General features: G+C 45.5%; 1 protein-coding gene across 3 annotated transcripts in view; it reads left to right on the top strand.

The window, feature by feature from the left end:
- Window positions 1-13245, top strand: part of LOC111143045 (enoyl-CoA hydratase domain containing 2) — a 31458-nt gene extending 18213 nt beyond the window's left edge. The window contains exons 4-10 of one of the 3 annotated variants that reach the window (XM_022496477.1): window positions 2550-2636; window positions 3443-3535; window positions 4986-5042; window positions 5257-5444; window positions 9755-9805; window positions 11734-11781; window positions 12613-13245. In XM_022496477.1, coding sequence (XP_022352185.1) covers window positions 2550-2636; window positions 3443-3535; window positions 4986-5042; window positions 5257-5444; window positions 9755-9805; window positions 11734-11781; window positions 12613-12690 — 602 coding nt within the window. In that variant the 3' untranslated portion in view covers window positions 12691-13245. The remainder of the gene's footprint in view (window positions 1-2549; window positions 2637-3442; window positions 3536-4985; window positions 5043-5256; window positions 5445-9754; window positions 9806-11733; window positions 11782-12612) is intronic. The other 2 variants (XM_022496478.1, XM_022496479.1) reach the window with 2 other exon arrangements.

Genomic DNA, 13245 nt, shown 5'->3' with positions numbered 1-13245 from the left:
CATCAGGATACCCCCAGCCTACAGGGGGTCGAGGGCTGAGGTCAGCTCTAGCATAGGACTTATTATTCCCGTTTTTCAGATGTGAACTCAAAAACTCAAAAGAGGTAAAATTCTTGCCTAGTATTACACAGCTAGTAAGAGGTAAAACAGAATTTTAACTTGGCCCCTCTGATCCCCAAATCCTTGTTCTTTCTGCTACACCATGCTTTGTTCTGACCCTTCACTGAGGAAATGAAGAAACCGAGTCCAGTGACATTCACAAGGTCTGTGGCCAAGATAGGACTCTGTGCCCCTTTGCCCATCCACAGGATCTCAGTCCCTGTCACCATAGCTCTCCACTGCCCCTTGACGGTTTGGTCCTCACAAGAGGACAAGCACCATGAACTTCTGTCTCAAAGACTAGAAACATCCCATCCCACAAGAAGCAAGTGAGTGAGAGATATGCTGGACTGAGCTAAGAACCCACTCTGGGATGATTGGGGAAGGGACAACAGTGGTCAGTGGGGAGGTGGGAAGAGGCTGTGGGGCACTGTAGGAGATCTGGGTCTGTTCCTGACTTGCTCTGGAATCCTGAGATCACCCCTACCCCTCCCTGCACCTCAGTTTCTCCATCTGTCATTAGGGGTTGGAACTAATCAAAGACTTGCAAGGGCTCTCAGCTCTGACTTCTTAGTCTCAGGCTTGAAGAGAATATATTCACCTCCTACTCCTACCTCCAGGCCTCTGCCATCTGGCCTTAGATGACACTACTCTGACCAAGGTCCTTGCCCACCTCCATGCCACTGTTTCCTGCCCTCGCTTCTCAGTTCTCATCTTACCTGACCGCTCAGTCTCCTTGGACCACACTGTCCCCTCCTGTTAAAAAATAATCAATGTCAACTGTTTCTCAATAAAACTGGAAAGAAATAATATATTTTAAATATTATACATTTAAAATTGTGGTAAATATACACATTACACAGAGTTTACATTTTAACCATTTTTAAGTATAAAATTAAGTAACACTGAGTATAAGTAACACTGAGTATAGTGTGGTGCAATTATCTGAGTCACAAGGCCGTGCAACTATCGCCACCGTCCAGTTCAAGAAATTTTTCATCATCCCAAATTCTGTACTCATTAAGCAGTTCTTCCCCATTCCTCCTTCCCCTACCAGGCCCTGATAATCTCTGTTGTATTCTCTCTCTCTAATAATTTGCCTATCCTAGTTACCTCATACAAGCAGAATCATACATTTGGTCCTTGTGTCTGGGTTCTTTTACTTAGCATAATGTCCTCAAGGTTCATCCATGGTGTAGCATGGCAGAATTTCATTTCTACTTATGGCTGAACCATATTCCATTGTATATATACTACATTGTGGTGTTTTTGTTATTTTAAGATTTTATTTATTTATTTGTCAGAGAGAGGGAGAGCAGAAGGCAGAGGGAGATGAAGAAGCAGACTCCCTGCTGAGCAAGGAGCCTGAGGTGGGACTCGATCCTGGGATCCTGACTTGAGCTGAAGGCAGACACTTAAACAACTGAGCCACCCAGGTGCCCCTTATTTATCTATCTTGATGGGCACTTGGTTGTTTATACCTTTTGGCTATTGTGAATAATGCTGCTATGGGTACTGGGAGGCAAGTCTCTTGAGTTTTGCTTTTAATTCTTTCCGAGTGGGAGTGCTGGATCATATACTAATTCTACATCTAACTTTTTGAGGACGCACTCAAGTTGTCTTCCATAGCAGCTGCATCATTTCCCATTCCTAGCAGCAATGCACCGGGGTCCTCCACACCCCTGCCAGCACTTGTTTTCTGTTGTTGTTGTTGTTTGTAATCCTAAATGATGTGAGGTTGGTGTCTCCTTGTGGATTCTATTGGCATTTCCCTAATGACCAATGATGTTGAGCATCGTTTCTTGTGCTTATTGATCATCTGTACGTATTTTCCTTGCAGAAATGTCTATTCAAGTTCCTCGTCTTTTGTGGGTTTTGTTACTGAGTTCTAGGAGTTCTTAATGTATCCTAGATTATTACCACCTTATCAGATATGGGATTTGCTAGTATTTTCCTCCATTTGGTGGGTTATCTTTTCACTTTTTTTTTTTTTTAAATTTTATTTATTTATTTGATAGAGATCACAAGTAGGCAGAGAGGCAGGCAGGAGAGAGAGAAGGAAACAGGCTCCCTGCTGAGTAGAGAGCCCAATGCAGGGCTCAATCCCAGGACCCTGGGATTGTGACCTGAGCCGAAGGCAGAGGGTTAAATCACTGAGCCACCCAGGCGCCCCCTCTTTTCGCTCTCTTGATAGTGTCCTTTGAGGCACAAAAATTTTTTATTCTGATGTCCAGGGTTTTTGTTGTTGTTGTTGCACCTGTCCTTTTTAGACATACAACCCTCCCTCCCCGACCTTTGCCTCCCTGGCTTTCTGGACCATGCTTTCCTGATGTTTCACCTTCTTCTCTGGCTGCTTGTCCTCAAGTCTCCTTTGCTGGATCCTCCAACAGCCTGGGATTCAGTAATGGGTCATTTCACAAAGGCTGTCCCCAACCCCTCACCATCCGCAGGTGCAGACCTGAAGGAGCGGGAGCAGATGAGTGAGGCAGAAGTGGGGATCTTTGTCCAGCGGCTCCGAGGCCTGATGAATGAGATTGGTGAGGGTCTTGGAGTGGGTTGGAGGAGGGCATTCAGGGACCCTGCTGATCCCAGCCCTACCCCTCCTGCCATCCTCTCCCGTAAAGAAAGGACAGTTTCTGTTGTAAGCTCTGTGGAAAGACAGAGGACTCTCCCAGGTGGGATGAGCACATGGAATCCTACAAGGGGGAGGGTAAAAAGGAGGTTCAGAGGGCATTTCTCCCAGAGGGAGCTCTGGCTCTCAGCTTTTGTATCCTAATGGTTCTGACCCCTGACCCCTCTACCTTCAGGGTTCAAGTCCAGCTACTCCATAGGAGTCAAATTTCACCAACCATGCTTTCAGGCTTTGACAATTACTGTTCCTTTTGCCTGGAATTTCTCTCCTGGGCCACCTGAACTTTTTACTTACCCTTTAAGACCACTGGGAAGCCTTCCCTGACCCATTCTCTAAGCTTTGTCAGAGTACTGATCACCCTGGGTCATCACTGCCTGTTCATAGATCTGCCTTCCCCATGTCTATTCAATTCTATGTTCCTAGCACCGAGCAGGGGGCTTGACACACAGAACAGAAAGGCTGGTGGTCCCAGGGAGGCCAACGGGAAAGAGGGCCTGAGTGGGGATCATCTAGCCCATCTCCTCACTCCAGTACCCCAGTTGATTACCCCAGTTTTCCCCAGTAAGAAAACCTACTTCTAAGATAACTGGTGGAGGTACCAGGTAAGGTTCCAAACCTGGGACCAGTGAGGCCATAGGCCCTCCCCAGCCTTGAGTCCTTGTCCCAGTCCTTCTAGGGCCTCACAGGCTGAGCCCTTCTTTATCTCCACAGCAGCCTTCCCTGCGCCCACGATTGCAGCTATGGATGGGTTTGCCTTGGGTGGAGGCCTGGAACTTGCCCTGGCCTGTGACCTCCGAGTGGCAGGTACTGGGCAGAAGGAAAGGTGGGATAGGGTGAGAAGGGATGTGTAAGTAAAACAGATTATGTCTGGGGATGCTGCAAAGTTAGCCACTACCCTGGGCTTTACAAACAGCAGCAAAACTAAAGGCTACGTGGAAGATCACAGAGTTTGGGTGTAAGCTGGTTCCCCTCCTGGCCCAGCCCTGACTGCTGTAGTGCCTATCACCTCTCAGAACCAGACCCCCTCATCTCTACAATGTTTTTGCCCACCCCAGAGCAACTGGCTAGAGGACAGAAGAACAAGAGAAGGGAGACTGGGGACAAAGACGAATTGTTCAACTTTCTAGTCCTATGCAACCCAATTCTGTGTCATGTTTTGCACAGAGACAGTCACAGGGGCAGCTGGTCACTACTGCCTGGCTGCTCACAAACATGCCTGGGCAGGAACACTGCTCTCTGGCTCCCTGGCGTCAGCCAAGGTTTGCATTACCCGTTCAGAGCAGTTGGCCTTTGCAGACTGGAGGGAGGGTATGGAGATAATTGATCGCCTTTAACCTGACTTGATGGTCAGGTGTACACTTCTAGGAGACAGTTAGAAAAAGTCCAGGCGCTAGGTGGTGCCACTATCTTCTCTTCCCCTCACTGCTTTCTCCTGCCACTCCAGGTAGAATATTTAGAAATACGTACCTCCAGGTACAGAGGTAGCCTGTATCTACATGATGCATTATCAAAGAGAAGGCATCAGGATACCAAGTCAGGTCAGGCTCCACCTTGCTTCTCATGTGCCCATGTTTAGGGCAACTACCTTGCAGGGTTTGGTAGATAGCAAGGAGAATGTAAAACCCCATACAGGCAGTAGTGGCCATTCCCTGCGGCACACTGCATGGTTCAGATGGCCTGTGAGGGAATACAGGAGATGTGGCTTGAACACAGGGAAATTTCAGCCTGATGAAAAGCCAAGGGGAGTAACAGTGGTGGGAGCAGGAGTCATTGATGCTCTAGCCCAGGCCAGAGTCAAGGGTTCAATGAGACAGAGAATCCATTAAACCACAAATAGGCACTGGGCACCTTCCAAGAATCCCTTCCTGTTACAAGAACCATTACCTCATTTGATCCTTAGCAGCTCTCTGATGAAGGCAGAAGAGGGGGAACTGTATGTATGTATGTATGTGTGTGTGTATGTGTGTGTGTGTGTGTGTATACATATATATATATATAATCAGTGAATGAGGCTCAGGGTGAGACTTGCCTGGATGGGCACCTCCACCCCTGGGAGAAGCAGGATGAGGGTCTGAGCCTCCTGACTTCCCAAGGGCTCTTCCCAAGGCAGAGTCTGGAGAGGTCTGCTGTGGCCACCTCATGAGGGAAGCGGTTGGCTGGTGGGTGAGCAGAGCTTAGAGGCAGGTGTCTCTTCCCTCTGGGGACTGGCACTGCAGGAGAGCGTGCCGTGCTTCACTCTGTTCTGTTTAAGCAGCTTCCTCAGCCGTCATGGGACTGATCGAGACCACCCGAGGGCTCCTCCCTGGAGCAGGTAACTACCTACTGCACCCATCCTTCTCTTACTTAATCCCCACTCTCTCTAGGTTACTTCCCTGCTTTCCTTTTTTGCATTGTGCTCTGGGCTCTGCCCTTCCATCCTAACTCAGAAATCTGCTCCTCTGAGTAGTCCTGGTTGACTCCCAAACTGGGCTTCTCTGGGCTCCCACTTCTCATGTGGATTTACTAACCCTGTTCCATCCCGGCAGGAGGGACTCAGAGGCTGCCTCGATGCCTGGGAGTGGCCCTGGCAAAGGAGCTCATCTTCACAGGCCGAAGACTGAGTGGTGCACAGGCCCAAGCCCTGGGGCTGGTGAATCACGCTGTTTCCCAGAATGAGGAGGGCAACGCCGCCTACCATCGGGCACTGGAATTGGCCCAGGAGATCTTGCCCCAGGTGTGGCTACAGCCCAGCACAGGAGGGAGGGCCTGGGTCATGGGCAGCAGACAGGGGTTGGAGGACACTCACCTCTGGGGCGGCCAGGGCTATGTTCCAAGGGGCCACACAAGACCCACTCATCCAGACTTAAATTTAAATTCAGATTACTTAAAAATAAAACATTTAGTTTCTCAGTTACACTTTCCCATTTCAGATGCTAATAGGGACATGTGGCTATTGCCCTCTACATTGGACAGTACTGTAATAAAATGTCCCCCAAACTAAGAAAGCAACATTCTAAGCAGATAAAGAACTACCAGCTTATCTTTCCAACCATACTGCGGGGTGGTGAAATTCCTGAAGTACATCATATAAAACGTGTTAGGACCCAGCGTATGTGTAGCCCTACCAACTAGCTGCCAAGTCCAGAGCCTGCAGGAGACAGGCCAGGATCTGGCTGATGGGGGTCTCCAAGGACCTGGGAGCCTCTAACTTCGGGCTTCTCACTACTCCAAGACAGAGAGGGATGTCCCAAGTTTCCATATGAAAGCAGCTTTAAATGGAGCTAGGTCTTATAATTTATAATAAACACTGACTTAGCCCGTATGGAGCACGTCCTACCCATCAGACATGATCCTATGTACTTTTTTTTTTTTTTAAGATTTTTTTTATTTATTTGACAGAGAAAGCTCACAAGTAGGCAGAGAGGCAGGCAGAGAGAGAGAGAGAGGAAGGGAAGCAGGTTCCCTGCTGAGCAGAGAGCCTGATGTGGGGCTCGATCCCAGGACCCTGGGATCATGACCTGAGCTGAAAGCAGAGGCTTAACCCACTGAGCCACCCAGGTGCCCCATGATCCTATGTACTTTAAATGTCTCTCAATTAGAGTCCAGCTGAGCTGATTACCCTTGTTGTATTTGTGATGTAACAGACCCAGAAAGATTAAGTGACTTGCTCAATCAAGGTCACAAAAAAGTGATTGCAATACCAGAAAAAAAGACAATACTGGTATTTGGGCTTTTATTTTGCATGATACAAAATATAATGTAAAAACTGATATTCTAAAGAGTGCAGAATATTAACCTCAAACTAAATGTCAAATCCATTTCTAACACAAAGAATTTATAAACATGTTACAAAACAAAGATATGTTTATAAAACTGTTAGCCACATATTAAAAACAGATAAAGGTGTTTTAGTTAATCACAAAAAAAGGTCTTTTATTTAAGAAAGGAATCTTTCTGTCTCCCTTAAATTTAAATAATCTTTCTTGTCCTAACTTTGAGGTCTTCTTTGACGGTAAGGATTGTAACTTTTAAAAATTAAGAGTGAGTTTGGTCTAAAAGAAAGCATTTGTTTTGTCTTTCTTTTTTCCTCATCACATACAAACAGAATCTGATGCTGTTACCTAGACCATTTTAATGCTGCCAGGTTTCTACTACACCTGAGCAAAAAGTCTTTAAACCAACATAAAACTCTGAGTGTCTCAAGGAAGTGTATGGCTGACTACTTCCATGGGGAGGGGGTGGGCACTATCTAGCAAAACTTGTGGACTATAGGGTTTGTCTTTTTGCATAAACTGAATGCAAGAGGATTCAGATTTCTGAATATACTGAAACAATGGTATTCTACTAATATAATTACTAGTATTTCAGTACTTAAAAGTAGCTTTATATACCAAGACACTAGCTTACCAAAAATTAGTTGTAAATTCACTAATCCCAATCCTTAATTTCTAGCAGAGTTACTGGGTGCTGAGAATGAGAGGGTTCCTGGATGGGGTGAGTGTTGCGGGGGATGGTGTGGTAGTTGGCTGTTCTCTAGTGGATAAACCACCAAGACTAGGGAGTCAATGGTATATATATCCACACATTCAGGAAAAAAAATGTATGTTTTCAGCATATACACATAGACCTTATCTATATAGTTTATACTTTTCTTTGGTGAGAAATCAGTTTATTAGTTAGTTACCTAAATAATAATACATATTTATGACAAGCAAAACAAACAGAAGAGTAAAGACATAAGGTAAAAATCAGAAATACGGTCGAGTACCTGGGTGGCTCAGTGGATTAAGCCGCTTCCTTCGGCTCAGGTCATGATCCCAGGGTTCTGGGATTGAGTCCCACACTGCACTCCCTGCTCCACAGGGAGTATGCTTCTCCCTCTGCCCTCTGCCACACCTGCCCCAAGCACTCGTGTTCACTCTTTCTCAAATAAATAAAATCTTTAAAAAAAATCTTAAAAAAAAGAAAAGAAAAGAAAAAAGAAGGGTGACCCTGTCATCCCAAGGCTGTCCCACATCCCGATAACTATCAGTCCTTGGCAGACGAGGTTAGGTGGTCACCAAAACAGCTTTCAACTCCAGTTTGTCTCCCCAGAGATGACTACTGGCTTCTGTTTTTATTTTTAATTTATTGGTTTTTTTTTTTTTTGAGATGGCCACTCTTAACTTACACACTCTTCCAGAAATTTTCATTGTATATATAAGAATATATATTATGCACATATACTCACATATCTAAATAACTCTGAACTCCTTTTAAGATGGTTTGGGGGGACAAAGAACACATCTTTAGAGGCTAATCCAGTTCTAAGAAACATTTTAAAAATATGAAATTAAAATATGCATAGTAAGGATTCAAACAGTATGGAAAAATATAAAACAAAAAGTGAAGTTCTCCACTCTCCTGACTCTTCTCCCCAAAGGCGTATCATGCCAACATTTTTTACACAAACGGGATAATGATATACATACTTAGTATGCATCTTGATTTTTTTTTTCACCCAGTATTTTGGAGAGTTTCCCATTTCAGCACATACTTACCGACCTCATTCTTTGAAATGCACACTTTTTCATTCACAGTACAGATGTGCCATCATTACGTAACCAGTACTCTAATAATGAACATTTACATTGCTTTGTGTTACCGTTAAATAGCTGGAGTGTATAACTGAACATCTTCACATACTTACAGTCCATCTGTAAGGTAGATTCCTCCATGGAATTGCAACATCAGGGTACATACATCCATCTAATAACATTTGCCAGTTCTTATCAAGTTGCCTTCAGAAGCACTGTACCAATTTACTCTCTTAATAATGTATGCAAATACCTGTTTCCTGAATCTCAGCAAATAACAGCATTTTACGATTTACCTACACTTAGTCTTAGGTGAAAAGGGGCACCTCGTGGTTTTGAACTGCATTTCTTTAAGACTAAAACTGAGTAATCCTTGTGTTTATATTCCTTTTCTTTGAATTATCCTTGTGAATATTTGTTAAAAAATTATGCCAGGTCTTTGTAAATCAAGGACATTTGCTGCTCACAAGTATCACAAATACATCTTCTCAGTTTTTGACTTCTGTCTTATTTATGGTATTTTTCTCAATATGAGGTCATTCATATTTATGTAGCTAGCTTTTTCATTTGTGGCTTCTCTGTTCTTCTCTGTTAACAGACTTTTAAAATCTTTTTCTGATAAAGTTGTACTTACAAAACCCTCAAATAACAATACAAGCAATAGAGGAAGTAAATGCAGCCTTTGCCTGGAAGTGAGGCTGGGGATGGAGGGCGAAGCCTGGAGAGGCACAAGTTGATCAGAAGCAAGAGCAATGAGGCAAAGGTGGCCACTCTGATGCCCTTGCTTCCAAGTGGCTGTGTAAAATGCCCCCTTGGGATCTCAACCCAGGCTGGTCTGACTCCACAAAGCCCAAGATCCTAATCTTGACCTTTTGTTTACTCTGATGGTATGAAACCTTCTTGCAGAGGAGGCTCACATCTGCCAAGATGAGAGGGGTAGGGGAATGGAGCAGCAGTGGGAAAGGTGACTAGAAATCAAATCCAAGCTTCACCACTCTTTGGACAAACATGGCCAAGTGCTTCACCTTCCTGAGCCTCAATTAAAGATGGCACCATCCTTGAAGGGTGGGTAGCACCATTAGACAAGTCTGTGGGTAGGAAAACATTTTATAAGTTGTAGCATGTTATACACACTGCTGGGATGGATTAAATGACAAGAATTTGAGATAGTCAGAATTGGGAGGCTCAGGGATCAGTTAGGCTTCCTTCATTATAGATAAGAATATCAATATGGTGGCTAACTGAACATTAAAAAAAAGAAAAAGAGTATCAACTGAGAAGTAGTAAGTACTAACACCAACAAAATGTCAGTAACAGTAGAAGAGCTGAAAAGTGACTCAGACTGATCTCCCTGTTGATGACTCCCCACCATGAAGCTATGTCCCTCTCTTTCTTCTAAACCCCTCTCCCCCACCAACCGTTAGCACCAATTCCCTCAACCTAGCCTTTTCTCTTTTCTTTTCCCTAGGCACCCATTGCTGTGCGGCTGGGCAAAGTAGCCATTGATAGAGGAATGGAGGTGAGTAGGTTCTGGGTCAGGATTTGGGTCCACTAAAGTCAGTGGGGTGGCTGGGAGGCATTGCTTTCGTGCCAGTGCAGACTAAGAACACGGCTGGAAAAAACTCAGAAACTGGACTCTTCTAAGAGACATTGAGTCTGACCTCTCCCTCTGTGCCTCAGTTTACCCACCCATGAAATGTAAAGTTTGGCCATGTGACATTCTGAATTACATTTTATCTTCATCTCTCTCCGTTAGACAGAAGGTAATTGAGGTCCAGAAAGGGTAAAAGACCTGTCTAGGGTCATAGAGCAAGTGAATAATAAGAATACAGCTCTTGTGTGGCTCCCAGGCCATGTTCTTAGGTTTGTGCTGGTGGTAAGGTGGCCTTAAGGATAGGACTCAGGGTGGTGTCTTAGATGCAAGCTAATTCATCCTTAAAACGACTTACTCGTCAACTCACTCATTATACACTCAATCTAGACCTGAGCTGAGAACTGGGACAAAGAGATCAGTTAAATATGGTCACTGTCTCCAAGGTGCAAAGAGAGGACAGATACACACAGAATCACTAATACAAGGTTAAGGATACCAAGCAGAGTTGCCTGGGTGGCTGCGTCAATAAGGCATGCAACTCTTGGGGTGCCTGGGTGACTCAGTGGGTTAAAGCCTCTCTGCCTTCGGCTCGGGTCATGATCCCAGGGTCCTCAGATCGAGCCCCGTATCTGGCTCTCTGCTCGAAAGGGAGCCTGCTTCCTCCTCTCTCTCTCTCTCTGCCTGCCTCTCTGCCTACTTGTGATCTCTATCTGTCAAATAAATAAATAAAATCTTAAAAAAAGGCATACAACTCTTAATCTTGGGGTTGGGCCCCACATGGGTGAAGAGGTTACTTAAAAGAAGAGGGGGTATCAAGCAGACACCCTGAAAGGGTGAGAGCTGTGATATTATTGATGTGGCTAGTGGCTATTACTGGGTATTGTTGGGTTGAAGAGGTTTTGTAGATTCGGGCCTTGGGAAGGATGAGGGTTCAAGAAAAAGAGAAAGGTATGAGCAAAAGCACAGAGGTATATCAATAAGCAACCTGACTGAACAGGAGTGAGGAATAAGTTAAACTACACAGCACAGAGATTGGCGCAAAGGCGCTGGTGCTAGCCTGGCCTGGGTTCAAAGACCTGCTTTTCTATATACTGTTGTGACCTTTACTTTCCTTTTTTTTTTCCCCCTTTTTTTTTCTTTTTAAAGAACTTATTTATTTATTCTAGAGAGTGAGAGAGAGCATGAGAGGGGAGAAGGTCGGAGGAAGAAGCAGACTCCCCATGGAGCTGGGAGCCTGATGTGGGACTTGATCCCGGGACTCCAGGATCATGACCCGAGCCGAAGGCAGCCGCCTAACCAACTGAGCCACCCAAGTGCCCCTGACCTTTACTTTCTATGCGTGATTTCTCAGCTGTATAGTAGCGATAACAGTTGAATTTATACACATATGGTGATTTTCTTAGAACAGTGCTTGTAAGTGGTAGTAACAGTAAGCATTGGGCAATAGACGCTGGAAAGTTGTCAGAGCCTAGGATGTTATTCCCCAGGGCAACGAAAGCCTGTGAAGTTCCCTTCCCAGGAGGGACAGGAGGCAGGGGGCGCAGCCAGATGTGAAGACGGAACTCTGGCTGTTGCAAACACAGCTCACACTTACCCTTCTCCTTAGCTCTCTAGGCCAAGTGCCGTCCTCCCCAGCCCTTTGTCCCAACGTTGTTTCTATCAGTTACAAATGGTGTTCCCTCTCCAGGTAGGAAATTCCTGATCATAATCATCTCTGTTCACAGGGACTAGCCTACAATAAGCTCAGTAATAATTGGCTGGAGGAATCCATGAACAGTAGGGAATGGGGGTGCAGGCAGTAGGATGGTTGGCACTAAGGTCAGGCTGATCCAGGCACCACTTCTTTCTCACAGGTGGACATCGCATCAGGGATGGCCATTGAAGGCATATGCTATGCCCAGGTACGTAACTGCTGCCAGTCCGCACACACTTCCAAGCCGAGGCCAGGCCAGAGTGGGGAGCCTTGTACAATATGTGACCAATTTAATGGTTCCTCCCAACTTGAAAAGTTAGACTCTGGACCACTCCCTCTTACAATTAGCCTGGGACAGTCCTAGGGAAACCACACTGCTTCTCTCTAGGACTGTTTCCTAGGCCATCCAATAGTGTATACTCTGCCCCCAGAATCACAGAGCACACAGGTAGGTACCTGACAAACCACCACTTCCACTCTCTGTACCAGTGGTTGCTACAGAGGCTAGGCTGGAGTCAGGATGTCAAGGCCTTGGTTATAACCTGCAGGCTGTGTGTGTTCAGTGGGGGTGAGGGAGGAAGGGGTGGTGGGGGTGGTGGTGACCTGTGGCTTACTTAGCCCTGGATTCCTGGGTGAGTCAAAAATCTCCAGGTTAACAAATATCCAGAATGCTCTTAAACAAAAAGTCCTGGAACTTGCAGAACTCAAAGCTAGATTTCTTACTGAAAAACTTAACTGTTTTTCTCTACTAAATAGCTGCATGTCAGATGGCCGCAGACGATCAGAGCTCTCTAGAGGCATGTAAGCAGTGGGCAAGAGACTAATGGGATAGGCCACAGATGCTAGAGATATAGCCTACCTTCCCCAGGAGACCAAGGAGCCACTGAGGCATTACCTCAGAGGACAATTTTCATTGTCCAAGAGACAATGGAAAGAATTGGGACTCTGACCTTGTCATGAGGTAGACGAGTTTGAGCAAGTCTTTATTGGCCTCTGTTCCTGCAGCTCCACCCAAAATTAATACTCTGTCTTGTTTCAGAACATCCCCACCCAGGACCGCCTGGAGGGCATGGCAGCCTTCAGGGAGAAGCGGCCCCCCAGATTTGTTGGCAAGTGACTCCCATTTAACTCTAAGTATGGGAGATGCCTGCTTCCAGGGCAGGATCCAGAAGGAAAATTTGCAGGGTGACTGTTCATCATTTCACCTCTCCAGGCTTCAGTCTCCTCACAAGGACAAAGATAGATATAAAACAACTGGAATGGTGTTCCATACCAAGGTACTGCCCATGCTGCCTACAGCTGCCTTCATAATTCCTCATCCTGACTAGATAATCGCTAGGTCAAATTGGCTTTGGAGCCTATCTGTCCCTCCCTATGCAAATGGCAAACTAAGGATTAAAACAGACCACTCGGTGCCTTTTTCCTGTTGGCTTTCAGGCCTGACCTCTGGCTCTCAGTTATTAGGTGCTCACCAGAGATGGCAAAAGGTTCTAAGAAGGCTCCAGTTTCTTCTTCTGTACAATAGAGATACTACACAAACCCTGGCAGTAGCCGAACAGGCGTCAGGAATCAGACTGCCATTCGTTATGTGCCTTAGCTGCCTTATCTGCAATACAAAAATGCTGTGAGGAGGAAAGAAAGAAGGAAGGAAAGAAAGGAAGGGAGGGAGGGA

This window comes from Enhydra lutris, unplaced genomic scaffold, assembly GCF_002288905.1.
Source record: "Enhydra lutris kenyoni isolate GAN:26980312 unplaced genomic scaffold, ASM228890v2 scaffoldscaffold9, whole genome shotgun sequence".
NCBI lineage: Eukaryota > Metazoa > Chordata > Mammalia > Carnivora > Mustelidae > Enhydra > Enhydra lutris.
Note: the sequence above shows the minus strand (reverse complement) of the source record. Positions and strands in the feature narration are given on the sequence as shown.